Here is a 21,992-nt window from a genome sequence, read left to right on the forward strand (position 1 = left end):
GTGTAATTCAGAATGCTGTTTCATTTTATTTATAATTTGAAGTCACTGCTATCTGCATTCAGAAGAGACGATCCCACTAGTCTCTTCTGTCCCCACCTCTGCCGCAGGCTCAACAACGCTCCAAATACATGAGCACTATAGCAGCCAAAGGGAGGCAACAGCATTGTACTGGCAGAACGTGGAACGGTATCCTTACATTTAGCATAAGGCATCCATCCATCAATCATTTTCATATGGAGTTAATAATTGGATATTATTAACCTAAAGAAATGAAAAAAGCCAAATATCATAACAGTGGGCTTTGAGCACTTGGAAACAAATAACAGTCATCTCACATTACCTTGTTTGAATTAATTTTGTGTTTCAATGTAAGGAAAAAGTTGTTCAGACATCTCTTAAATATACCACGGAGTACATTATGAAGTTTAATTCTTACACTCTGAAGGAAATAAATAGTGTTTTGGAAGAAGTAGTGGTGTCATGTGGAAGGTAAAGGTGAAGTGCTTATAATTCCTACCCAATATGAAAGTGCAGACATAGAAGCGGAAATCTTCCTGCTATTAGAAGTAATTAACTCTTGAATGATAAATCTTCAACAAAACCATGTGGGTTTTAAAGGTGCTGTTAGGCATGGATTGGAAAAGGAAATTTGGGGCAATGGAGCAATACAAATGCATAACAACAGAGAACAAAAAATTAGTTTGAATAAACCGCAGAAAGCAAGTAATATTGTTACAAATACTGCCTTTTTCTTTATTACAAGAAAAAGCACAGACAGAAAAGCATAACGAAGACATCCTATTAAAAGAGCTGGATCTTACTGACAACATACTTTTTCTAAATGATACTCAATGAATATGAAAACAAACAGCAAGAAGCTTAGTTTCATAATTACTTGTGGGGAAAAAAAAATAGAATCTCAACATTTCCCAAGTCAAGCATACTTTTGAAGACAACGGAGTACAATGAATGTGTTGAGATACGTACCTCAGCAATAATTTGCAACCCAGAGGAAACAGCCAAAAAAAAAAGGTCATGAATTAACAAAGCAGCAGCTACATTCAAAACCTTAGATAAGGTTCAGTTACTGAAAATCTACAAAGGTTTTCAAATTATGATTCTTCAACTTGAGTGCTATTTCCACCTTAGCATATAGAAACAAAGGCTAGAAGTTCCCCAGAGATATAGACAGAATCATCTTTGAAAGCAAATAGTAAGGGTTAAATGCAATAGCTGTGTTATAAATTTGGAGATTTCTTACAGAATTGAGTAAGTCCTTGTTTCCAGAAGTGACCAGAAAAGAAGGTGGAATATTTAGGAAGTGTGTTAAGAATTATACCTGGCCATCCACATATGTAACATTGGAAATTAATTAATTTATCTGTTTTGATTAACTAACTGGATTGAAGTGCCTACAACAGTTGTGCCTCCTACCAGCCAAATCAATGACTGCTACAGATATACAGGATTATAACATCCAAATTACCTTCTAATTCCTACCAAAATGAAGGAATGGGTGAACAGGCAGACATGACATCAGTCAGAAGACATGTCTTCTACATGCTTTTAATGTAAGCTGTAGGGTAGTTTATTAACTGCTAGAAAATCTTCAAAATGCATCTTCTTTTTGTCTAAACTCCCCCTTCTCACTAAACTGGAAGCTTTCAAACCCATGATATGGGATAGATGCTTGTCATCAGCACTGCTGGTACGCAACTTATATTAATTAACTGGAGTAAACTTCTGGAGTTATTCCTGCCACCTGCATATGTTAAGTTCAGCAAGCAAAAGTATCTGCTCTTTCAGGTGTTTAAAAGGCTCATAACTGGTCTGAAGGAGATTTGAAATAGCTTTGACTTAAAGTAATCTGGATTTTGTATCTTAAGTACAAAAGGAGAACTTGTAGGGGAGAGCTCCAGATGCAACTGGACAAACCATCCTTTTAAAAAAATTGTTAGAAATAAATAGAGAGAAAACAAGGAATATAGAATAATCACAAAAAAAAACTGATACTGTGCAGGTCAAAAAGAAAAGGAATAAAGTCTAATTGCTGTAAAAGATAAACCAAGCTTGGCAATGAAGAAGAAAGTGAAATGAACAGCAAAAAGGTCTTCTTGTATATGAAGAGAATAAACAGTTTTGCTATGCAAAGACAGCAGAAGCCAAAATTAAACAACCTTTAGTTTGGCACCAAAACGAAATTGGGACCTTCTGTCACATTCAGTAAGGATGAGAGTTAAATATGAAGACAATGCACAATATTAATAGAAATGGAAATAACTATGTGAGAAACAGAACACAATAGTCCGAATACTTTCAAGCTTGGGAATATAGACAGTTGGAAGAATTGTATATGAAGCAGGCAATAAACTAAAATCAGAAGTAGCCACCAGGGAGGAGTAATTCGGGACAATTCGGAGATAAATGGAAAATTGGATAAAATGCAACTTTCACAGAAGGTATATCATCCAATCTAAATCTGTCTGATAATTTAACAGATTTTCATAGACAAAAGTCAAATGTTAGATCTAATCTGTAAGGCTTTGATACGGTGCAGTGTAGAAAATTATCAATTAAGCTGAGGAACAGGATTAGCACTGTAAGGATTGGAAGCTAAGTAAGAAACTGGCTAATGAGGATAAAGGACAAGGCAATGTGCTGAGAGAGAAACAGCTTGCTAGAAGGAGCTTATTGATGGAGGTCCCAAAGAGTTGGTCTGAAGACCAGTCTTGCATAGTGACTGTAGTAATAGCTTTGGCACCCTCAGTAGGAAGAAGGATTAAAATAATCAGGCAACAAGAACTGGATGACATTGAGAAATGCTGTGAAGCACAAAGTGTGAGGTAATGTCTGTGGTGACAGATGGGAGGAATTTGAGCACAGTTGTGGCAAAGCTGTTTCCAAATGGGTCAGTCTAGGTATTCCTAATATTGATGGAGAAGTGTTAATGCCATAGGACAGGACAATTTACCATCTCAGGACAGCACTTTGCTAGCTGTAGCTACAGAGTTTTTTGGTCAGTTCAAGATGGCCAAACAGAGCTTTTTGTCTTATCTGCTCCAAAGCCTTGACAGAGTAAGCATGTGTCTGCTAACAAGGTACTGAATGTGCAAATCCTAAAAAATGTTTGTCATATGCAGCACAGCTTTGATTTCTGATGGACTGGGAGGGACTATGGTACCTCAACATATATAAATTAATCTATAAATTCACAGAGAGGAAAGGAGAATTATTTGAGGTAAACACATAAGAACATATGGGTGGAAACTGAGAATGCATAAACTTGGAATAGAAATCAGGGGGATTTTTTGACTATTGTAGCAGGGAGTTTCCAGAACAGATTTCAAATACATTAGTGGGGAGTGGACAAAAACCCTAATAATGCTTGCAGGAGGACAGGGCGTATTTGCCAGACGGAATATGTGATCTGACTGTATGCAGTAATGGGGGGTTGGATTCGACGGCTTAGGATGTGCTCACCATTCTGATTCCCTCGTGCACCTGTCTTGTGAGTTGACTCAGCTGAGAGCTCTTGGAGCTCCTGAAGTTTGGCCTCACATTGCCTGCACCAAATGTGCCAGACCACAGAGAGCCCCGATGCAAAACAACTGTATCACACTCCCCCCAGACAGCTTACATAGTCACTCATGGTAAGGGTAACTACAGCTGTGCATATTCCTTGTTTCTCAGGGTAGGAGTGCTCCTTGTTTGTATGGCTGAGAGAAAAAAATGCCATTCTGGGAGAGCATTGCTGCAGGAATACATTGTTCGATTCGGCAGAAAATTATAAACAAAGGATCCAAGATGAATCAATTATTGTAACCTTGGTTTTGAACACACTGAACACAATCAGCCTCATATACAGTAATAGAGAATCAAGTACAACAGACAGCTGCTACTATATTAAATACTTACACACAAAACCAGAAGGACACATGGCAGCTGACAGCTGAGAGAGCAAACCAGCAAAGAATATTGAAAGGTAGAAGTAGGGAGGGGAAATCGGTTTTATTTTTATAAGCATTTCTGTTGTGTTCCTCCTTTTTGTATTAAAACATTTAGAAGGATAACTGCTTTACCACTGTCTTGCCAAGTGATTGATATAAAATACCCAGAAATGAAGCCCCCTTATCCCACAGTAAGGATGCTCACAGAAAATTAGAGCAGTGTAAGTGTTTTAACTTCACATAAAAATCTCTTTCCTATGTAGATGAGATTAAAACAGATTGCAGAACTCATTCTACCTTGCACTTTTTAATTAGACAGACTGGGTACCGCAGGGGTACTGAACACAGGCTCATTTTTTCTCCACATCTGATGGCAGAAGCAGCAAAGAGAAACAGAAGAGAAAGCAGCGTTCCCATCTCTCCCGGCACCCAGGAAAGGAAGATAAGCCATTTCACACAAACATCTTGCCCTAACAGGCACATATTTAGAAAGGATAGCCTATTATGAAATTTCTAATGATGCCATTTGAGAAGCATGAAATCATGCAGATTTGTACAAAACCAGTATTTGCCTTACAGCTGCCTACATCAACCTTGGAGATTTTTCTCCAAATGCTATCAGTTTTCTGATATTCTTAAATTTGTTTTATTCCACCAATGAACTCCAGGAAAACTATGAAGTTTCCCAAATTTTAACAGAATTTGTGGTGACAGTTTTTCAGTATCCCCCTCCTCATTTTCCTCCTGTATATAAAACCTCAGCATTTAAGAGCTTAGGACTTTCCCGCTCACCACTGTCTTACCAGTTAAACAATGCTCACCAGCAAATACCATGCAAGGACTGAAAAAGAGGGCATTGCTATATGATAGAAGGCATGGACCACTATGTTTTACCTACAGCAAAACATGCAAGCACTGGAACAGGATCTTTGAGAATTAACTGGAAAATACAGAAAATGTGTCATATGATTACTTCACGTCACAATTGTGGTGCCACATTTGCGATTCAGTATAAGCCACGGTAGCAGGCAGCATTTCATCTGAGTTAGAGCACATTGAGGATGCAAACAGGCAGCAGGAGCTGAGGAGTATGGCCTTTCTCTCATGTGTGAAATTGCAGAGGCAAAACTTCCTTTGGCTTCTTTGTTTTCACCAAACGGCAATGAGGCTGATGTCAAATTTTCACTGTCATTGAAGCAAGCCAGATGTTCTTTGCTTTGGGTTCTGGCTGACATGAGCAACAATGATGTGTTGAGACATGCTCTGCAACTCAAGCCTCCTTCATCCAGTGAAAAACTTTTTATGCCAATGGACAGGAAAGAAAAGAAAAAAGTTGTAGAAGAACTAGCTGCAAATTTCACTTTGCATCCCAGCTAAGTTCAGAGGACAAGATAGGAGCTTAAGTCATCACCTAAGACTATAACCTCAGTTTGCCTTGGAAATAGCTGGAGGTCATTAAAGTGTGAAGATCATGCAATCCTGCTGGTAGCGGACAGACTCGCTGCCCAGAAGTTGTCGTCATTACTGAAGCTGTCCAGCACCCCTTGGTCCTCTTCTCAGCAAGAGAGCCAACACTTCTCCTCAACCATTCAAGCTTCTGCAGTTAGAGAGCTGAGAAGGCATGCTAAACCGTACCTCAGTGGTTTGGGATGCTTTAGGGGTCTCTAGATTAAAGATCTGAGAGATCTGGCAGGACATATAAAGATTCAGATGAATGAGTTTTATCTGTTCAAATGCAGTCTGGAAAAGTCAGAGCATCCCTTCTGGTGTTTGGTGACATTAGGGTTTTGCAAAATACTGTGTTTCACTGTTGGTAGCCGCCCCAATTTCTGTTGATGACAAAGATGTATCATCACCTGCCTAGAGCTTAGTTCTGCAGTCCATTTGGAAAGATGTCTGTGTATTCCTAGGAAATATTCTGCCCCTAACTCCCACCTGGGATCAGTGATCAGTCAAGGGTCGGGTCTTTATCTCTCACCCCTGAAGGTAGACTGCAGTAATGAAGGCTGAACCAGCAGATCATTCTCCTGATAAAGAGCAGAGCAGACCCTGAATCCCAAAGGGACATCTTCCTCATAGGCTGGCATAAAAATAGTCAGCACTAGTTTGAGTAAGTCACAGCCCTGACCCAAGACGAATTTGGCCAGGTCCTTGTGGGTCTGAACTGAGGGAGTCACCAAAGAGCGCTGTGGGCTATGACTAGGATGCTGGCTCCCGTTCCAATTAATAAAGTAATATGTCTGTAATACCCAGCTACACAGGTGAAAGCACTGTGTGAATTCATAGCTCTCAGAGCCTTCACCCTTCCTGGTGCTGCTGCTGGCTGAAGAGCATGTGCATCCCACAGCGCAACTTCTGCGCTTGGTCACGGTGAACTTCATTTGCTATATTGAAGGCCAAAATAGAAAAGTGTGAAGAGAAGCTCAGTCTCTCAATCAATTCATCAAACCGAGTGGAAGTGTCTGTTTGCTATATAATAGATTATGAGAGAAATTTGGTTTTAACTCCCTTCGCTCAACCTGCTCAGGTACTCATGTGTGAAATTACCCAGGGAGAAAAGCCATAAGTTGGTGCAGGAACCCCTCTTGGCCTTAGCTGTGATGGGCTGTGCAGCATATGCTACAAACACAATTAGTTCGGAAAACAGAGAAGTTCCTCAGACTGCACAGACCCACTGATTGGAGTAAGATGATGGTGGGAACTGCCTGTCTGGAGAGCATGGAGGGTGTCAACAGAAATGTGGCACTAAATGAATTCCACCTGATACGTACATTTTTTGTCTCTCTTCATCAGTGCGATTCTGAGGAGATCACTTCTCTCTAAGGTTTAAAATTTGAATTAATAGACCTGATTTCTTTATTCATTTTTGTCAAAATGTGGAGAATTTCCATTTCATACTTTATCACTGAATATGTGAAACATGACAAGTCTAAATTTTCAGTTAGTCCTATAACAAAAAATTCCTTTTAAAGACTTAAAAAACACAGTTGGGTTGCCATAGGCTAGGAGCTGGGCTTCATATTACCTACCAAGAGATTCAGTCTACAGCTGCTGTTGTGAAATACAAATGGAACTGGAGCACCACAACTCCAGTAGTCTGTTCCTGCAGACTATTTCCAGTTCAATGGACTGAATAAAAGAGAATTTGCATTTTCATAACCATTGTAATAATGGTTGTGATCATTATCATGATAGCTGGGTGAAAAACCAAAATTAGCAAGTCATTGAGTTTCTTTGTGTGGGGGGGCTTTTCTGCAGACTCACATCTGTCTCGTTTTTGTCACTCTGGATATTGCTTTGCCCTAGTGTCAGTGGTAACGTGGATGTGGACATCTGTGACAGTCAGAACTACTTGTCTGCAAATTCCCTCTGCAGCAGTCAGCCAGTCAGTGCAGCGTTTCCGAGTTGTGATACAGCGATTCTTCTATGCCCTTTCTTCCTGCTTTCCTTTTTAAAGTCATGATCTGTGTACTGAAGAACGACTCCTCTCTCCGGACCCAGACATGAATTTATTGCCTTCTGAACAGCTTTTCTTTATTTATTCTTCTGCTGTTACTGTCTTATCACTATTCAAGACGATGAAATTAAATGCAGTGTTTGCTCCCTATCAAGAAGTTTCTTTTGCACCTACCTTTTCAAGTGAATTACTTTAAAGCGTAAGAATCTCAAGTGGAAATAGTAGAAATGTTTTAGCCGTAATGGTTTAAGGATATATGAAAGACAAGTTTTGCACAGAGTAGTAGTAATAATAAGTAGAGGATAAGAACTAGTGGAGAATAAATTTTGAAAGGTTTAGTAGTTCTTTCTGGGTTTTTTAAAACCTTAAGTTTTCAGATGCCTTTATGTTCATTTTCTTTACCTTAGAAATCTTGTGATGCTTGACTTACTCCCAAAATGCATAATTTTGATTCACTTGGAACAAAAATAATGTATATAAACTAAATTTCAAGTGTGTTTTGTAAACTTCATCCACATTTGTATGCAGCACTGTTGTAAAGTATTTTATTTTATAAAAACCCCAAACACTGAAGATATGTTTGGGTTCTGTTCTTTTTTAATGTAAAAGACTTTGTGCGTGGATAACAGAAAGTCAGACTGATTTACTATATATTTTCTGTGGTCAGCTAGACCTTACTGCTGCAGTGTTTTCTGGCAGGGTTCTGCAGTAGCACATGCCAGAGCAAGGAGCAAGACCCCTGCTCCTGCAGCGAAGCCATCAGATGCCGTTAGCTCTTCTGCTAAGCCTGGCTGGCAGAATGCATTTAAGTACTGGGTCCCCAAGGAACATCTCTTAGATAAATACCAGAAACTTCCACTCACCCAGAATCAGTGCGGGTTTTGATAGACTGAGCAAATCTTGTTATACATGTTATCTTGTTACATTTGTCTGGGTTTTGCTTTGTGTGTTTATCTTCAAATTGACAGTCACCTAAAATGTGGTTTTTTATACATTGAAAATTAATGGTAGTTTAGGGTAAGCTATTTTCACCACAGGTACTAAATAATGTCTAGAGAAGACATGTTTTTTACATTTTCCTAATTTTTTCATGTTTGTAAATATCATTGTGTGTTCCCTGTTGAATACTTTTGATTGTGAGAGCATTTATAGACACCCAGATGTCTGAGAGGAGCAACCATGGTGAGATCTGATTTAACTATTTGGTTTGACTACTCAGTAAGTTTTGGAGGGTGCCTTTCATGTCAGTGATGAAATGTTACTGTAACTAAGACATTTAGTTTTTCTCTACAAAGGAGGTCTCTGCCTTCTCCTCAGAGGATGATATCCCTATTTCCCATTTTTATTGTATAAACCCATCTTTATTCAGTAATGAAGTGTACTATCTCTTTAAAAGGGTCAGAAACTGAGGGTCATCTAAAATTATTTTGATTCACAAAAGAAATTCATAGGCTGAAAATCAATCCCAGGAATTGAGAGTATTAGGTCATGGATTTAATCGCAAAGTCATCTGGTCTCTCAATAAACTACATGATGAGCAAGCTTATATACATATGTACCTATATGTGTAGATACAAAATCTAGAATTTTTTAATTATATAGAAACATGAGTTATTTTGGGGGTTGCTTACTCTAGGGTGTGTGACACCCATTAGCTAATCTGAGCTAAACAATTTCTGACCGTGTTACTCTTTGAGCATGTTACGGTAACCCTGTTTAGCATGGAGGGAAGTGGGATTTGGAGATCTGGATATTTTAAAAATACTTTTTTCTTAGAGGAAATATGTTTCTGTAGAAAGTGAGAGGTAAGTCAGAAAAACTAAGCACAGTATCATTCTCAAGTAGCTTTTTAGTCAAAGAGAGGAATTACACACTTCCTGAGAGCCTGCAGTTTGGTACTGCGGTTGTGTAAAGGGTAGCAATGAAAAATAATCTTCCCTCACTTCATTTCTTAGGAGTAGCTCTTTCTGCTGGTTTTGGATGTGTCTCTTTTGCTGTCTATTAATAGTGAATCTCAGCAGATGAGGTTTGCAGGTCAAGATAAAAAAACCTCTTAAAACCTACATGTAGACATAGCAGTAGAGTGTGCCTGGAAATCCTATCTTCAATAAAATACAAAGATTTCAGCTACAGTCGGAGGAACACAGTACAGTGAGCAACAAATTTTGTATTTGATGAACTAAGTCTGCATCCTCCCATCACACTGCTGGATTCACTGCCGTTTTAATAGGAGGAAAATACACATTGATTTCAAGGGGCTTTAGGACAATCTGACAGAGTATTGACAAAAACCAGAGATTTTTCATACACCTACAGTATATATTCTTATATTAACCTTATTAACAACCCTTCTACTTCAGTGCTGCAGAGAGCTGCTGCAGAAAACAATTCAGCCTGAACCTTAACTTGTTTCTGAGGAAGGTAAAGATGCAATTGTTATAGGACTGTCAGGATCCAGGTCTCTGTACAGTAGCTGTGCATAGATACCAAAGACAAATGATTCACAGGCCTTTGTTTAGATTTCTCCCAGCTTCGTCCAAACCCCTTCTCCCAGGCTGGAGAGCTGCCACGATGGGGGACACTGCTATGGAGGGAATATTATTGAGTGAAAAAGCCCACTGGCAGGAAACCCCAGAGAGAGGAATAAGAGGTATGGCCAGGAGGAAGGGGATGTGGTAGAGCTGGAGCCATGAACTAATCCGAAAGTGAATTGGTTTTGGCTGGGCAGCTCCTAGAGCAAGAAAAAGGGCACATTTAGCTGCTGGAAGCCCCACAGATTCCTCACAGCAGGACACAAGGCAATTACAAATCTGGCTGGTGCTTTGGTTATACAGTGGAGCAAGCCAGGTTGCTGTCTGGGGTAAGAAATTCAGGCATAAGGTGGGAAGGAAGGGACAGTGGGAAACTAGGGAACCAGTTCCCAGTTTGGGAAACTAGATGCATTTGGGTCCTGAGTTTTGCTTTAGCTTAGTTGAGCCTACTGCTGCCAAGTGGGACTCCAAGTTCACATGCAAAGAGGAAATGATGGGGAAAGTGCTGAGAGAAAAATTGAACTGAAAATGGGGAAAAAAATCAATGGGAAAATGCTTTGAAATAATTGACTTGGGTTTGATTGCCACATGGGGGAGATCTAAGCCTAAACAGTCCTTTCAGAGCTGTGTCACATGGGAGGAATCCTTCAGCAGAAGCAGGTTGAGGCTCGACACTAACTTTGTGGCTGGTGGGACAGCTGGATGATTAGGTCAAATCATACTGCCAGATGACACTTGAAGACCCGGTGACATTCCTGGAAAAAAGCATTTAACACTTGATGAAAAGTAGAACTCTTCCTACCCTGTAATCCTTCTAGCACACTTTAAACTTTCCCTTTTGTGGTCCTTTCCTTCTGAAATGTGCATACTAGCTGTGGGAAACAAAAACACATACAGATATATCACCATGGGTTATATGTCCAAAGCTTTCAAAGATACTGTGGATTTTGTAAAAAAGCCAAATGATTGCTCAGGCAGAAAGTTGGATGCAGGTTTTATAGGTTTATTAAATGGCAACTAATTAACATCACCACAAAGTTAGCTTAAATAAAATTTGCTTTCTCCACAATGATTATTTCTTTAAATATAAAAGACAAAATTGCTAAAAAGCTTCCAAGATAATGTAGTCCAGTCTATCCATTTTGTGTTGTGCTAAAGTGATCCAGAGGAAACAAACTGGGCATCCATCAAAGCATAGTAAGTTAGGATTAAAAACCAGACTTACAGACAGCTTTGTGTAAAATAGTAAAGTAGCTCATGAAGTAGCTAATAACAGGTTGCAGCTAGTTGTTGATGTTCAAATACAGATCCCTGACAGTTGCAGAATACAGGCACTTTTTAAAGTCCCGCTGAATACAAATCAGTTCTATATCCTCACTAACAAGCTGGCTATGCAATTTGTCCTTCATGGCTTCTCACACACAGCATGCCAGAAGAAATAACTTGCAGTCTAGGATTAGGAGACAGGTCATATGGGCTTAAAGCCATTTTTGTGTCCCCTATAGCAGGAACCCAGTATCTAAAGCTAATATCCAATGATCTGTGCTTTTGAAACCCTGCCTTTGCCTTTACCTTTATTTGCAAGGACTAACATATTGCCAAAAAGGTTATTTGTGTTGTATTTTTAGTCCAGGAACACTGAGTCTGGATATGTCAGAAAATTCAGGCTGACTTCTGACCTAGTGGAGCTGTGTGCCAAAATATATATACTTGAGCTTTCAGTTAACTACCCTCCATACGTACTTTCAAACCTCTCGAGGTCAACCCAGAACATGTTTCACAGCTGAAGTTCATCCTGTTCAGATTCACATGAAATCTTCTAGCATCTGCTTTCTGTTTACAAGCAAGAGGTGGCTTTTTAAATGTCTTTATTGAAATATATTTTTTAAACATATATATGTTTTAAATGCTCATTTGAATGTTTATTTAATGATATTTTTATATTACCAACAACACTTTATACTTCACAGATGTATGATTTAGTAGTAATTAACTTCAGATTTGTCCTCTACCTGTCAGACAACTGTAGATGATATTACCCCACACTGGAGCTAGAGAAACTTGGACTCAGAGAAGTAGTTGGTTTGTCTAAAAGCATGACAAAATCATCTTTGGATCTGTGACCAGAACCCAGCCTTCCCAAGTCCCACCTGATCAATACTTACTATGCCTGGGCCATGGGAAGGCACTGGTTAGCTGTTGGTTATGGAAGACAGGGGAGTTGATGGGAGCAAATCCACTTTCAAAGAGACATTTCCATCAAAAATAGACATCCAGTGATAGAGGGGTTTGTTCTATGCAGAGCATGCCAAAACAAGGATCTGTGCCCACCCATGTATGTGGGTCTTCATGAGCTCAGGGTAACTGGTGCTGTATCTAATGACTCTTATTTCTGCTTAGTTTTCAGGACTTTACTTGTTATCATTCTTCACTATCCTTGTTGGGCTGGTGCTCTACTCCTCCACGTCCACCTACGTAGCCCAGGATCCTCGGGTGTACAAGCAGTTTCGAAACCCTTCAGGACCTGTTGTCGACCTGCCAGCCACCGGCCAGCTGGAGCCTTCGGTAACATACACCAGCCTGGGGCAGGAGACAGAAGAGGAGCCTCATGTTAGAGTTGCTTAAACCCAGGGCTGTTGATCACCTACTGATGATTCAGTGGAGCTCGTATATCCATTATCTCTGTATTGTGCATAGAGAAAGGTATTTACCAGGTGCAGTTACACCGGTGAGCTGCAAGGTAGCAAATAAGGAAAGCTTATAAAAATACAAATTAATTGTTCCGGGGTGTTCATTGCAAGGAGATGACAGTCCCTCGTTTACGATATGAGCAGCATGTTTGCAATACAAACTGCTGGATATGAATCAGTTAATGTCAAACTGCCCATGAAAGATACTCAATATATAAGCTGAAATGACAAAAAGAGATTCACAGAAGGGTGTTTTTGCACCCACTGAGCGATATTATGCCTAAACCACACCAGTTGTGGAAAAGCCGCCTTTTTACAGCAAATACACTTGTGCAGTCACTGTTAATTTCTCTCTAAGATTTGTTTGTTTGCACAAAATAGATGGGTTACTCATGGTAGCAACAGCCTGACACATTTTTGCTAGCACCTTGGATTTGGTGAGGGAAAGACAATGAATTCATCTGTGCTGTCTAGTTGCCCTTTCTAGGTAATCTGTTCCATGAATCTAGAGAAGGGACAACTTACAATATCCATCTCTATTCTAGGAATAGGTATAAGGCGAGCATTTTAGCCTTTCTATATTTGCAGAAGTGAAGTACTCAAGCATTGACCTCTCTATGATCCATGGCAGATTTCCTAGTGGCTGAGGTTCTGCATCAGGTGACAGGGAGTTTGTTTCTCTGTAGTCGTGATTTAACACAGATTTCTTACTTTTTAAATTTTAATCTGTAAAAAGAAAAAAGCATTTTCTAGTTTCCTATGTATTGTACCTCTCCATGGTAAGATGACATATCGTGTGGATCAGGGCACTTACTTTGGATACTCAGTGCATCGAGGGCGCCTTCTGCTGTTCCAGTTTGCTTAGTCTCCTGTGGTTCATTAATCTAACAATAGCTATTTAGAAATGTGTCAGTTTTTCACCAAAACCCACAAATTTTAAAAATCAGGAAGATTAAGTGAGAAATTCATGAGCAGAAAGACTGGACCATCTGCTGGTGTTGCTGTGTAGCGCAAAGTTGTTCATACCGGCAGGGTGCAGCCAATTATTTTTCATTATCTACAAAACTAGCAGAAGAATTCAGCAGTTTTCTTACTTTCCTGGGGACATGTGAAAATAGTAAGGGTGCACTCCACAACTGAACTTCTGCTCCAGAAGCCTTATCAGAATGGGGGAAATCTTAGTCACCACCATGAAAAATCCATCTCTGCTTGTATGTTTGCTCTTCTGAGAGCCCAATAAAAGGATATAGTTATTTCAACATCCATCATTTATTTTTAATTTAAAATTAAGGAAGGAGACTTGATCTTACATCTAACAGATAGGAGAGGGATCCAGGAGAGCTTCATTTTATTCACAGATCTGCCACATATCTACATGATCCTTGGGCATGACTTACCTTCTGTGTGGCTGAAATTTCCCAATATGCATATATGGGAATAATGATATTTTACCTACACCCTCACAGGGGTGCTATGGGACCAAGTTACTTTAAAATGCTTCAGGATCTGCAGAAGGAAGGAGTTTAAGAAGTACACAACAGTGCTGTAAAAGTGTGTATACATTCATTGTATTTGAAAATGGAGTTTATGCAGGGTTGATTTGCTTGTGGGCACAGAAGGTGAATTTGATTTGAATGTTATTCTGCTGAAGAAGTCTGTCTCAAGTGAAAATGTAGGGCTTCATATTTGAAAAATACGACTTACCTATTTCTATTTAAAAAAGGAAAAAAAAATCAATCTGTACTCTGGAGATTAGAAGGGCCACACAGTTCAACCAAGCAGGATGGATTTCTGCTGAGGTAACATTCATCTTTTATAGTCCTGTTCTGCTTTAATATAGAAGGGACTTCCCTGAAGCAGACTGGGAGAGGTATGTATGCATAATACACATTAAGTGGCAAATGCCAAAATGATATTGAACAGGAGAAGTATGTTGTATCTTATTCTTGCTGTGGAGGAGGAGAAGAGGTGATTTCTGTCCCACTGTGTTTAGGCTGTCTGCCATGAACCTGCTGCAGCTGAGGGAAGGGTCTGCAGTATTGCTAAGCCATGCCCAAAACCAGCCCAAAAGCTTTGGTTAATATGACTTGCTTTTAAACTCATAACAAATGTGTGATTTTTTTTTTCCCTGCCTTCTGTTTATTTAATCTTTTTATCACTCATATTTCCAAGCTTTTTCTCTTAACTGTTGAGAATTAAAAAAAAAAAAAAAAAATCCCACAGAGAAACAGAGGCTGTATTCTGAGGATATTAAGGAAAGTCTAAATCCTACAGGATTCAAAGAAAAAATTTTAAAAACACACAAGAAGGATTACCTAATACTTCAGGGTAAGGTTTGTGGGGTGGAAGTCCAGATAGGAAATGCATGGTTGGGTGAAGTCCTCATGCACAGGGGCCAGCAAGCATCCTTGGGTCAAGCCCTGGGAGAGCTTCGACTTGAGGTGGGTTTCATACATTCCCCAGGAGCAGGGGCTCTGGTTACAACCACCACGGCTCCCTCAGGTACCCAGAGACACACTGGCAGGCATATGTCATCTCAGTCTTTTTTGCTACCTTTTATACCAATTAAATACCTTTCTCTGAACGTTAGTTCCCGTGTTGGTCTGAGAACCTTGAGGATTGCGTGCGTGTGTGTTTGTTTCATGTTTACAATTCCTTCCTTTTGCATAATTGTTTTGATTGATTTCATTATTAGTATTTATTTTTAAGCCAAATGTTTGTAGTCGTTCTGCCTCCCCCTCCTCATTTTTCTGACACTAACTTGTAGATGTTTGTTAAGAGTCTTCTCAGAAACAGCTGGGCAGGAGGCATCTCCCGGCCAAGTCACTGGTCTGGGAGTTTCCGTGTATAAGGGTTTTGCAATCCACAGGTGGCTGAGAGGTGCCATCTGAAGCAGTTTTTATAGGCTATTTTAAAAGGCTCTGTTGTGCGGAAATAAGTTATGAATGTTTTGGTGTGCACCCTGCAGCCAGCCACCATCCCCTGTGTTACTTGCACAGGAGGAGATTGATGTGCAACGCGGGACTGCTTCACTATCTGTGTCTCCCGTTAAACAGGGTGAATACTTGGACTAGCACCAGTGCTAGTGCTGGATGGACCTCAAAGAAAAACAGTAGTATAGCTTTACAAGTAACTGTCTTGACTGAAAAACTGAGTTCTAGTAAAGGAAAACATTACTACTACCTGCTTGTTTTCTGCAGTTTGAGACCTCAGTATGCACCAGCAAAGGTTCAGCTATCTAACCGGCAGCTACTCTCTGTGTTGCGTAGGACGTCTCTAGCTCTGTATAGCTCCTTGCCTGAACAAACTGAAACTCTGTTATACTGCTGGCCCTGAGCAGCCCTTAGCAAGACTGATATAATTTTCTGCTACTGGATTAAAACCTTCACTGGGAGACAGACTTTGTCTTCGTTCCAGCTATAAAGTTTCAAAACACACAACGATAGACCAAGCAATTGAAAATTTTGCACCACTGTGTCATAAGAAGAAGTTTCAATGTATAGTGTAGAGATTGCTAACTTGTGCTATTAACATTTTGACAAGCGTGTAGTATCGTTTCCTTTCCTTTGTTTTTTTTTTTTAAACCATTTAGTATTCCTGAGCTAGCTACAAATATAAATTTTACCCCATGGGTAGGATTTTATTGTTAAATGCCATAATAAAGCACACTAATCTTGACACCGCAGATGGAAATATGAACCAAAACCAAAATCAAGCAAGCAAAATCCCAACCCCAAATCCTGCATCGAAAAGCTGAACAAACCTTTCTCCATTTTGATATTTGCATGCACCTATATGGACTGGCTGTGGCAATGTAATGCCTGTACAATGTTTTCAAATAAAAAAATTAAATGCTTTATGAAAGCAGGGTTATTAGTTTCCTTGCCTCTTTCCTTTCTGCTTTCTTAGCCTAAAATGATTTTTCTGAGTTATAAATCTTGACTTCAGGACATAATTTTTTGCTGAGCTAAGGACTTCTTTCCCTTGTGAGGTGGTTAACCTACAACTTCTTCCAAGGTGTATAAGCATAGGTGCCATAGGCACCCTCAGGTATCTTGCCTGGCCCCCAGGTGCAACTCCAGAAGGCTAAAGGGTCTCCTTGTGCACCCTCTGTGTTAATCTGCCATTCCCCTACGGCTAGCTCCTGATATTCGTTGCCCTCATTTGGGCACAAGAGCACTCCCCCACGCCTTCCAGAAATGATTAATCAGTCTAGAATTAATCTGGGGCAACGCACTTGTATGATGTTGAAGGGCTTATCTGGCAGAGGTTACTGAGTGTCTGCAGCTGCCTTGCCCAGCCCTCCCTCCCGGCTGCTCTGCCCTGCATTGCCAGAGTCCTGAAACAGGAAAAGAAAGGATGGAGACAAAAATTAGACATCAGGGGGGAAAGGAGTTTCAGGAGGAGCAGAATTGGGGAAAGAAAGAAGTGAGACTTTGGATCGTTTCAAGTCCGCATAGAGAGAAAGGCAAGGAAGATTCTGAGTGGGTGAGAGCAAGGGATTTTGTGAACATGTATTCACCTCTAAGAGTGCCCGTATATGCATTTGTCCATCTCTCTTTGCCTGATGTTTCCGCAGGAAACCACTTAAGTATTTCTCACATACTTCACTGATGAGAGTAGAAAAGGGAATGGAGACTGGTGATCTCATTTCCAGCCTCTTCCCAGCACCGTAACTGCATGGAGCCCCAGACATGACAAAGCCAGCAGTGCTGCACCAATGTGCTGGTTTATGTCTGATTTTCCAGTGTGAATGTTTCCTAAGTTATCAAGAGCTTCAGAAACTGAGTGTGCATGGCTTTATCATGCTAACAGTTGATTTGTACTTTCCTCCAAATCTGCTCAAGAGTCTCTCTAGCATTGCAAAAATCTCCTTTTGTTGCCTGGCTAGAATTCAGCCTGGGTGCTTGAGTCATATGAATGGTAATTGCTTGGAATTACACTAAAAATAGATCATAAATAGGCATTAATGGATCTTTCTGTGCCTAAATCAGACATGTTTCAACACTGAAGGACACTCAGTCAGCTTAAATCTACCAGTCTCCCTTTGTTTTTGTTTATTTAGAACTAGTTCTCAAAAATATTACAAATCCAAAGCTGAACGATTAACAGCAATATGCTGTCATCAAAATAAGGAAGCAATGCTTTTTACAGTTCTAAAAGTTGTTTTGTTAAGTCCGCTCCACAGTTTAAGACAAAAACCTTTGTGAAAAAGAACACCTCTGCTTGTGCAGCCATAGACCGGTTCCCATAGCAATTGCGAAGCGGGTACCAAATGCCAATACCACCACAGTGATGATGACATCAGAGTATGAGCATTGGCTATGTCATCCTCCTCCAATTTGAAGTGCAGGGTCATGCACTGTGGTACTTACTAATGAAAATTCCTGCTATATGGAGGATATTAATTCCATAGGGCTGGGATCACTCATCAGTGATTAGTCACAGACTGGCTGTGAGCTACCAACAGGAGAAAAAAACCCACAAATTGACCACAAAAAGCCGGTTGTAACCCTCAGACATTGTAACTGGTAACCCTCAGATGTTGTAACTTGCATTGCAGTTTCAGTAAAAGGCCCACAGTGTTTCTTCAGGCCACATTGCTGACTGGCTGGCGTGGAGCAGCCTCCACAGCCTTGGAAAACACCACAGGTGCCCTGTGGTCCCATGAGGTCACTCCATGGGGTGCAGGGAGGAATTGCTGTGCCTCTTACCGGCATTTCCCTTGGCAAGAAGGAGCCCCTTGCTACCACTGCTACTGTACAGCAACCAGGAAGAGGAAAAAACTTGGCTCAAAGTAAATCTTGAGGCTCAAAATGAAAAGTCAGCACTCTCTGCAGTCCTTTCTGTTGTAAAAGCATACATTTGCTATCATTTGGGGGCATTTTTTTCCTTATCCTAGAAGTTCCATTTTTTAATTGAAAACAATGCACAGAGTTCCATGAGGTCAGAATTTACCCCTTCATGGATAGTCTGATGTTGCAGAATCTCTTTAGGAATACAGATATTGTCAGTACTATATACTATACAAATATTTGTAAACTGAAACAGTGGAGCTGATTTTATCAGATTTACAAATTTTATTCTACTTAGATTTTGATTTATAACCTTGAGCTATAGTTGACTTTTTTGTGACTCCTTGTTATGTTCAATGCCCTCAGGCAATTGCCGAGTGCTACCCTGATCTTACTAGTGCATTATTAATTCCTTACTGCCAAATACAGTATACTATTATAACTAATATTATTGTATTAACTATAATATTCTACTATTGCATTTTATTTTATTTTGCACATCTTGATAGCAGTGGACTCATCCAATTTTAACATAACAGCAAAATTGTCAGTAGGAAATCTTCCCATCCTTCCCATGTGAAACATCTACATGCTTGTCAGGAGCAAAATACTGGATTTACCATGGATAAATAAAGGACCTTTTTTTATTTGAGACCTTATCAAAGCAGAGATAGATAATGAACATGTGCTGAGTTTACATGATCATTGAGCATCGCTAAGTGATTAGACTACCAACACTAGAGACACTTTGCATACAGAATAGTGACTGATAGTTGGTAGGCTTGAATTTTTACAGGTGCAGAATGCCTGCAAGACCATGGATCAACATTATGTGAGGTCATGCATCTTTAATTTCACACTGCTTAGAGTAGCCAGCATTACAGAAGCCTGGCATTTTGCCAGATCCATAGAAAACAAGCAATCAGCATTTGCATATTCTTAAAATGACTACTTGCCTAAATTAACTTCTTAAGTGAGAAGGGGGATGGGAATGGATTAATCATGGCAATAATCTGAACAGTGTCATTATGTGATTCCCTGTGAGCTTTGACTTGAATTATCTAATGTAGTTCTTGGCCTTAAACAGATTTGCAGATGCTAAATAGGTCACACATGTATGCAACCATGGGAGTGGATTTCCTATGTCTTTATGTTCCCATACTTCGTCTGTGAGCCTACACTTTAATTAAAGAGAAAAGAGAGTATCAAGAAAACAGGATGACAACTTTATTCATTTAAAATTTCCAGTTCAGATCTTCCACGCTTCAGCCTTCATTCAGTACAATTCATTTAATAACCAAGTAGACAAGGAACGTTCGTGCTGCCAGGACCTATTTTGACTTTGCATCCTCAGAGCCCACCACCTTCTGTGGCAGGGTGTACTGCTACAGTGCAAGTGGGCCACACTGGCCAGCAAAGTGTTGGAAAATCTCAAAATTCTAGACTTTATTTTAGTCTTGAGCTTTAATACAACATACAACAAAAGGAAACAGGGTTTTAAAGTGAAACAGGTATGTATTGAGAGAGAAGAAGAAGATAGCACCCTGGTACCTGTGCTCTGTTACCCAGTTTGTCTGACAGTCTTTTTTCTCGAGTCACCATCCACCAGTGTCCATGTGGCCAAGACAACTGCTAAGCTCATCTTCTCCGCCCTTTTGCTCTAAGTGAGTCACACTACCTTCTGGATCCCTGACCTAAATGAATTCATTCACACCTTCAAGACTCTTAGCTGTCCTGCCTTTCCTTCCCAGTCTGCCCCCATAGTGTGGGTCCTCTGCCTGCCCACTCACCTCTCAGACAACTTGCTGCTTTGTTGCTTGCGTAGTCCAGCCAAGTGGGCTTCTGGCCTCAACATGGGAGCAACTGATCACAGAATATTTGAACAAGAGCTTCTTTCAGTATCTGCATGCATGTCAGATTCCAGCCCTGCTCCATTGCAACTGGTGATATTAAAAATTATTTTTTTTAAATTTAAGAAAATTTAAAATACTGCCCCCACCCCACCACCCCCCCGTCCTACTATAAGATATTCAGCCAATGGTATACAATACAGTATGCAACCAGTCATAAGAGATCCAAAAAAATAATGTGCCTTTGCCTGCCATTTGACTTACAGTGAAGGTGAAAACTTGCTTGCTAAAACTGTCTCTGACTTTGAAATTAAGAGGGGGGACTGGTGGAGAATGAGCTACAGCTATCCTTGAAGTCATTGGTTCTAACAAGTGAGTAACAAAAGAAGTCATATTATTTCAGGCTGTGAAGTGACATTGGACTGAGAGTGACAGTAACCCACATCATCCCTTCCTGATGGAAAAGACAAACATAAAAATTGTAATTACTTAAATTATTTACAGAGATGGCATTAACAATCCATTCACATACATAGAGACTGACTTTGCCTTCTCAAGTCTTCTCTCCTGCAGCTCGTGTTTTCCTCTGCAGCTGGTCACACCAAGGAAGGGCTTAATTCCATTTAAAAAAATAAGAAAAGAGAGAAAAACAAAGGAAAAAGGGCAGGTTTTATCGAAGGTGTAACTGTGACAGCTCACAGCTTCTCTTTATCCTTGTACAAATGATTCCTTTGAGCTACGTTTGGGTCAAACATGAACTGTGGCTGAGCTGGCATTTGTCATCACAGGCTGGGAGCAGGACTGTGAATACTCAGTCCCCAAACCTAAATCTTCACTTCTATCACAGACCTCAATTCATGAGAGAGGATGGAGAGAGAGACCTAGCTGAGCTCCTTTTATTTCCTCTGGGTGTGGGAGGGAAGGATGTATGCTCAAGACAGCATGAGAAAGCTTGTGCTGCTACAGTTACTTGAGGTCAAATTTTGTGGCTAGATATAGGGCCGTTGTCAGCAGAGTCAGCAGTCTGGCACCTTCCACGGATTTGCTTTAACTGGAATTGTTGTAAGCTACTGAGCTAAAGAAAGTGATTGTAGCAGCTACACTAGCAATGTCTTGTCTCCACTACTGTGGAAGGGGAAACATCACTGCCAGCTACAGCACAGGTATTTTATTATGACAAGGGAATACTGATGGACTTTGCTCTGAATGTGCATCATGAAATATCAGGGAGAGGTTTCATGTCCATTAAAAAAATACCATAGCACTCCCATTTTAACTTGTGCATTTTCCTCATGAGCTTGACATGGTTTTTGCCCACACGTGGCACCAAGAGACCTTTTCCACATGACTGTTTGAGACTTAGAGCAAAATGCAGATGCAAAAAGGCCAGAAAAAAGGCTTTGGCAGCCCAAGACACTTTGAGTCAGATGAAATTCAGTCCTGCACCTCGCTCACACAGTAAGCATTCCAGAAGCATTCCAGGCAAGAACATGTCTGCAGCCCCCTGTGATGGCAAGGGAGAAGGCTCACAGTAAAGGTAAAGACATGGCAGTGGGGAAGAGAGGAAAGTGGTTGTTATGGGCAGAGGCGGGGGGGGGGGTGTCTCTTGGGATGAAAAATGTTTGGAGAAGGAACATGAATTGTGACGGAAAGAAAGGCTGGAGGCAAAGGGGCCATGGCCTCTGGGGATATTTAGGAGGTTGGAGAGGGGTAGGAGAGGGG

The 21,992-nt window shown here is 40.3% G+C and overlaps 1 protein-coding gene across 1 annotated transcript in view; it reads left to right on the forward strand.

Annotated features, from left to right (window-relative positions):
* Positions 1–16,489, forward strand: part of SLC35F1 (solute carrier family 35 member F1) — a 256,678-nt gene extending 240,189 nt beyond the window's left edge. Inside the window, exon 8 of the mRNA XM_074862361.1 lies at positions 12,336–16,489. Coding sequence (XP_074718462.1) covers positions 12,336–12,560 — 225 coding nt within the window. The 3' untranslated portion in view covers positions 12,561–16,489. The remainder of the gene's footprint in view (positions 1–12,335) is intronic.
* Positions 16,490–21,992: the final 5,503 nt, after the last annotated feature.

Source organism: Strix uralensis, chromosome 3, assembly GCF_047716275.1.
Source record: "Strix uralensis isolate ZFMK-TIS-50842 chromosome 3, bStrUra1, whole genome shotgun sequence".
Taxonomy (NCBI): domain Eukaryota; kingdom Metazoa; phylum Chordata; class Aves; order Strigiformes; family Strigidae; genus Strix; species Strix uralensis.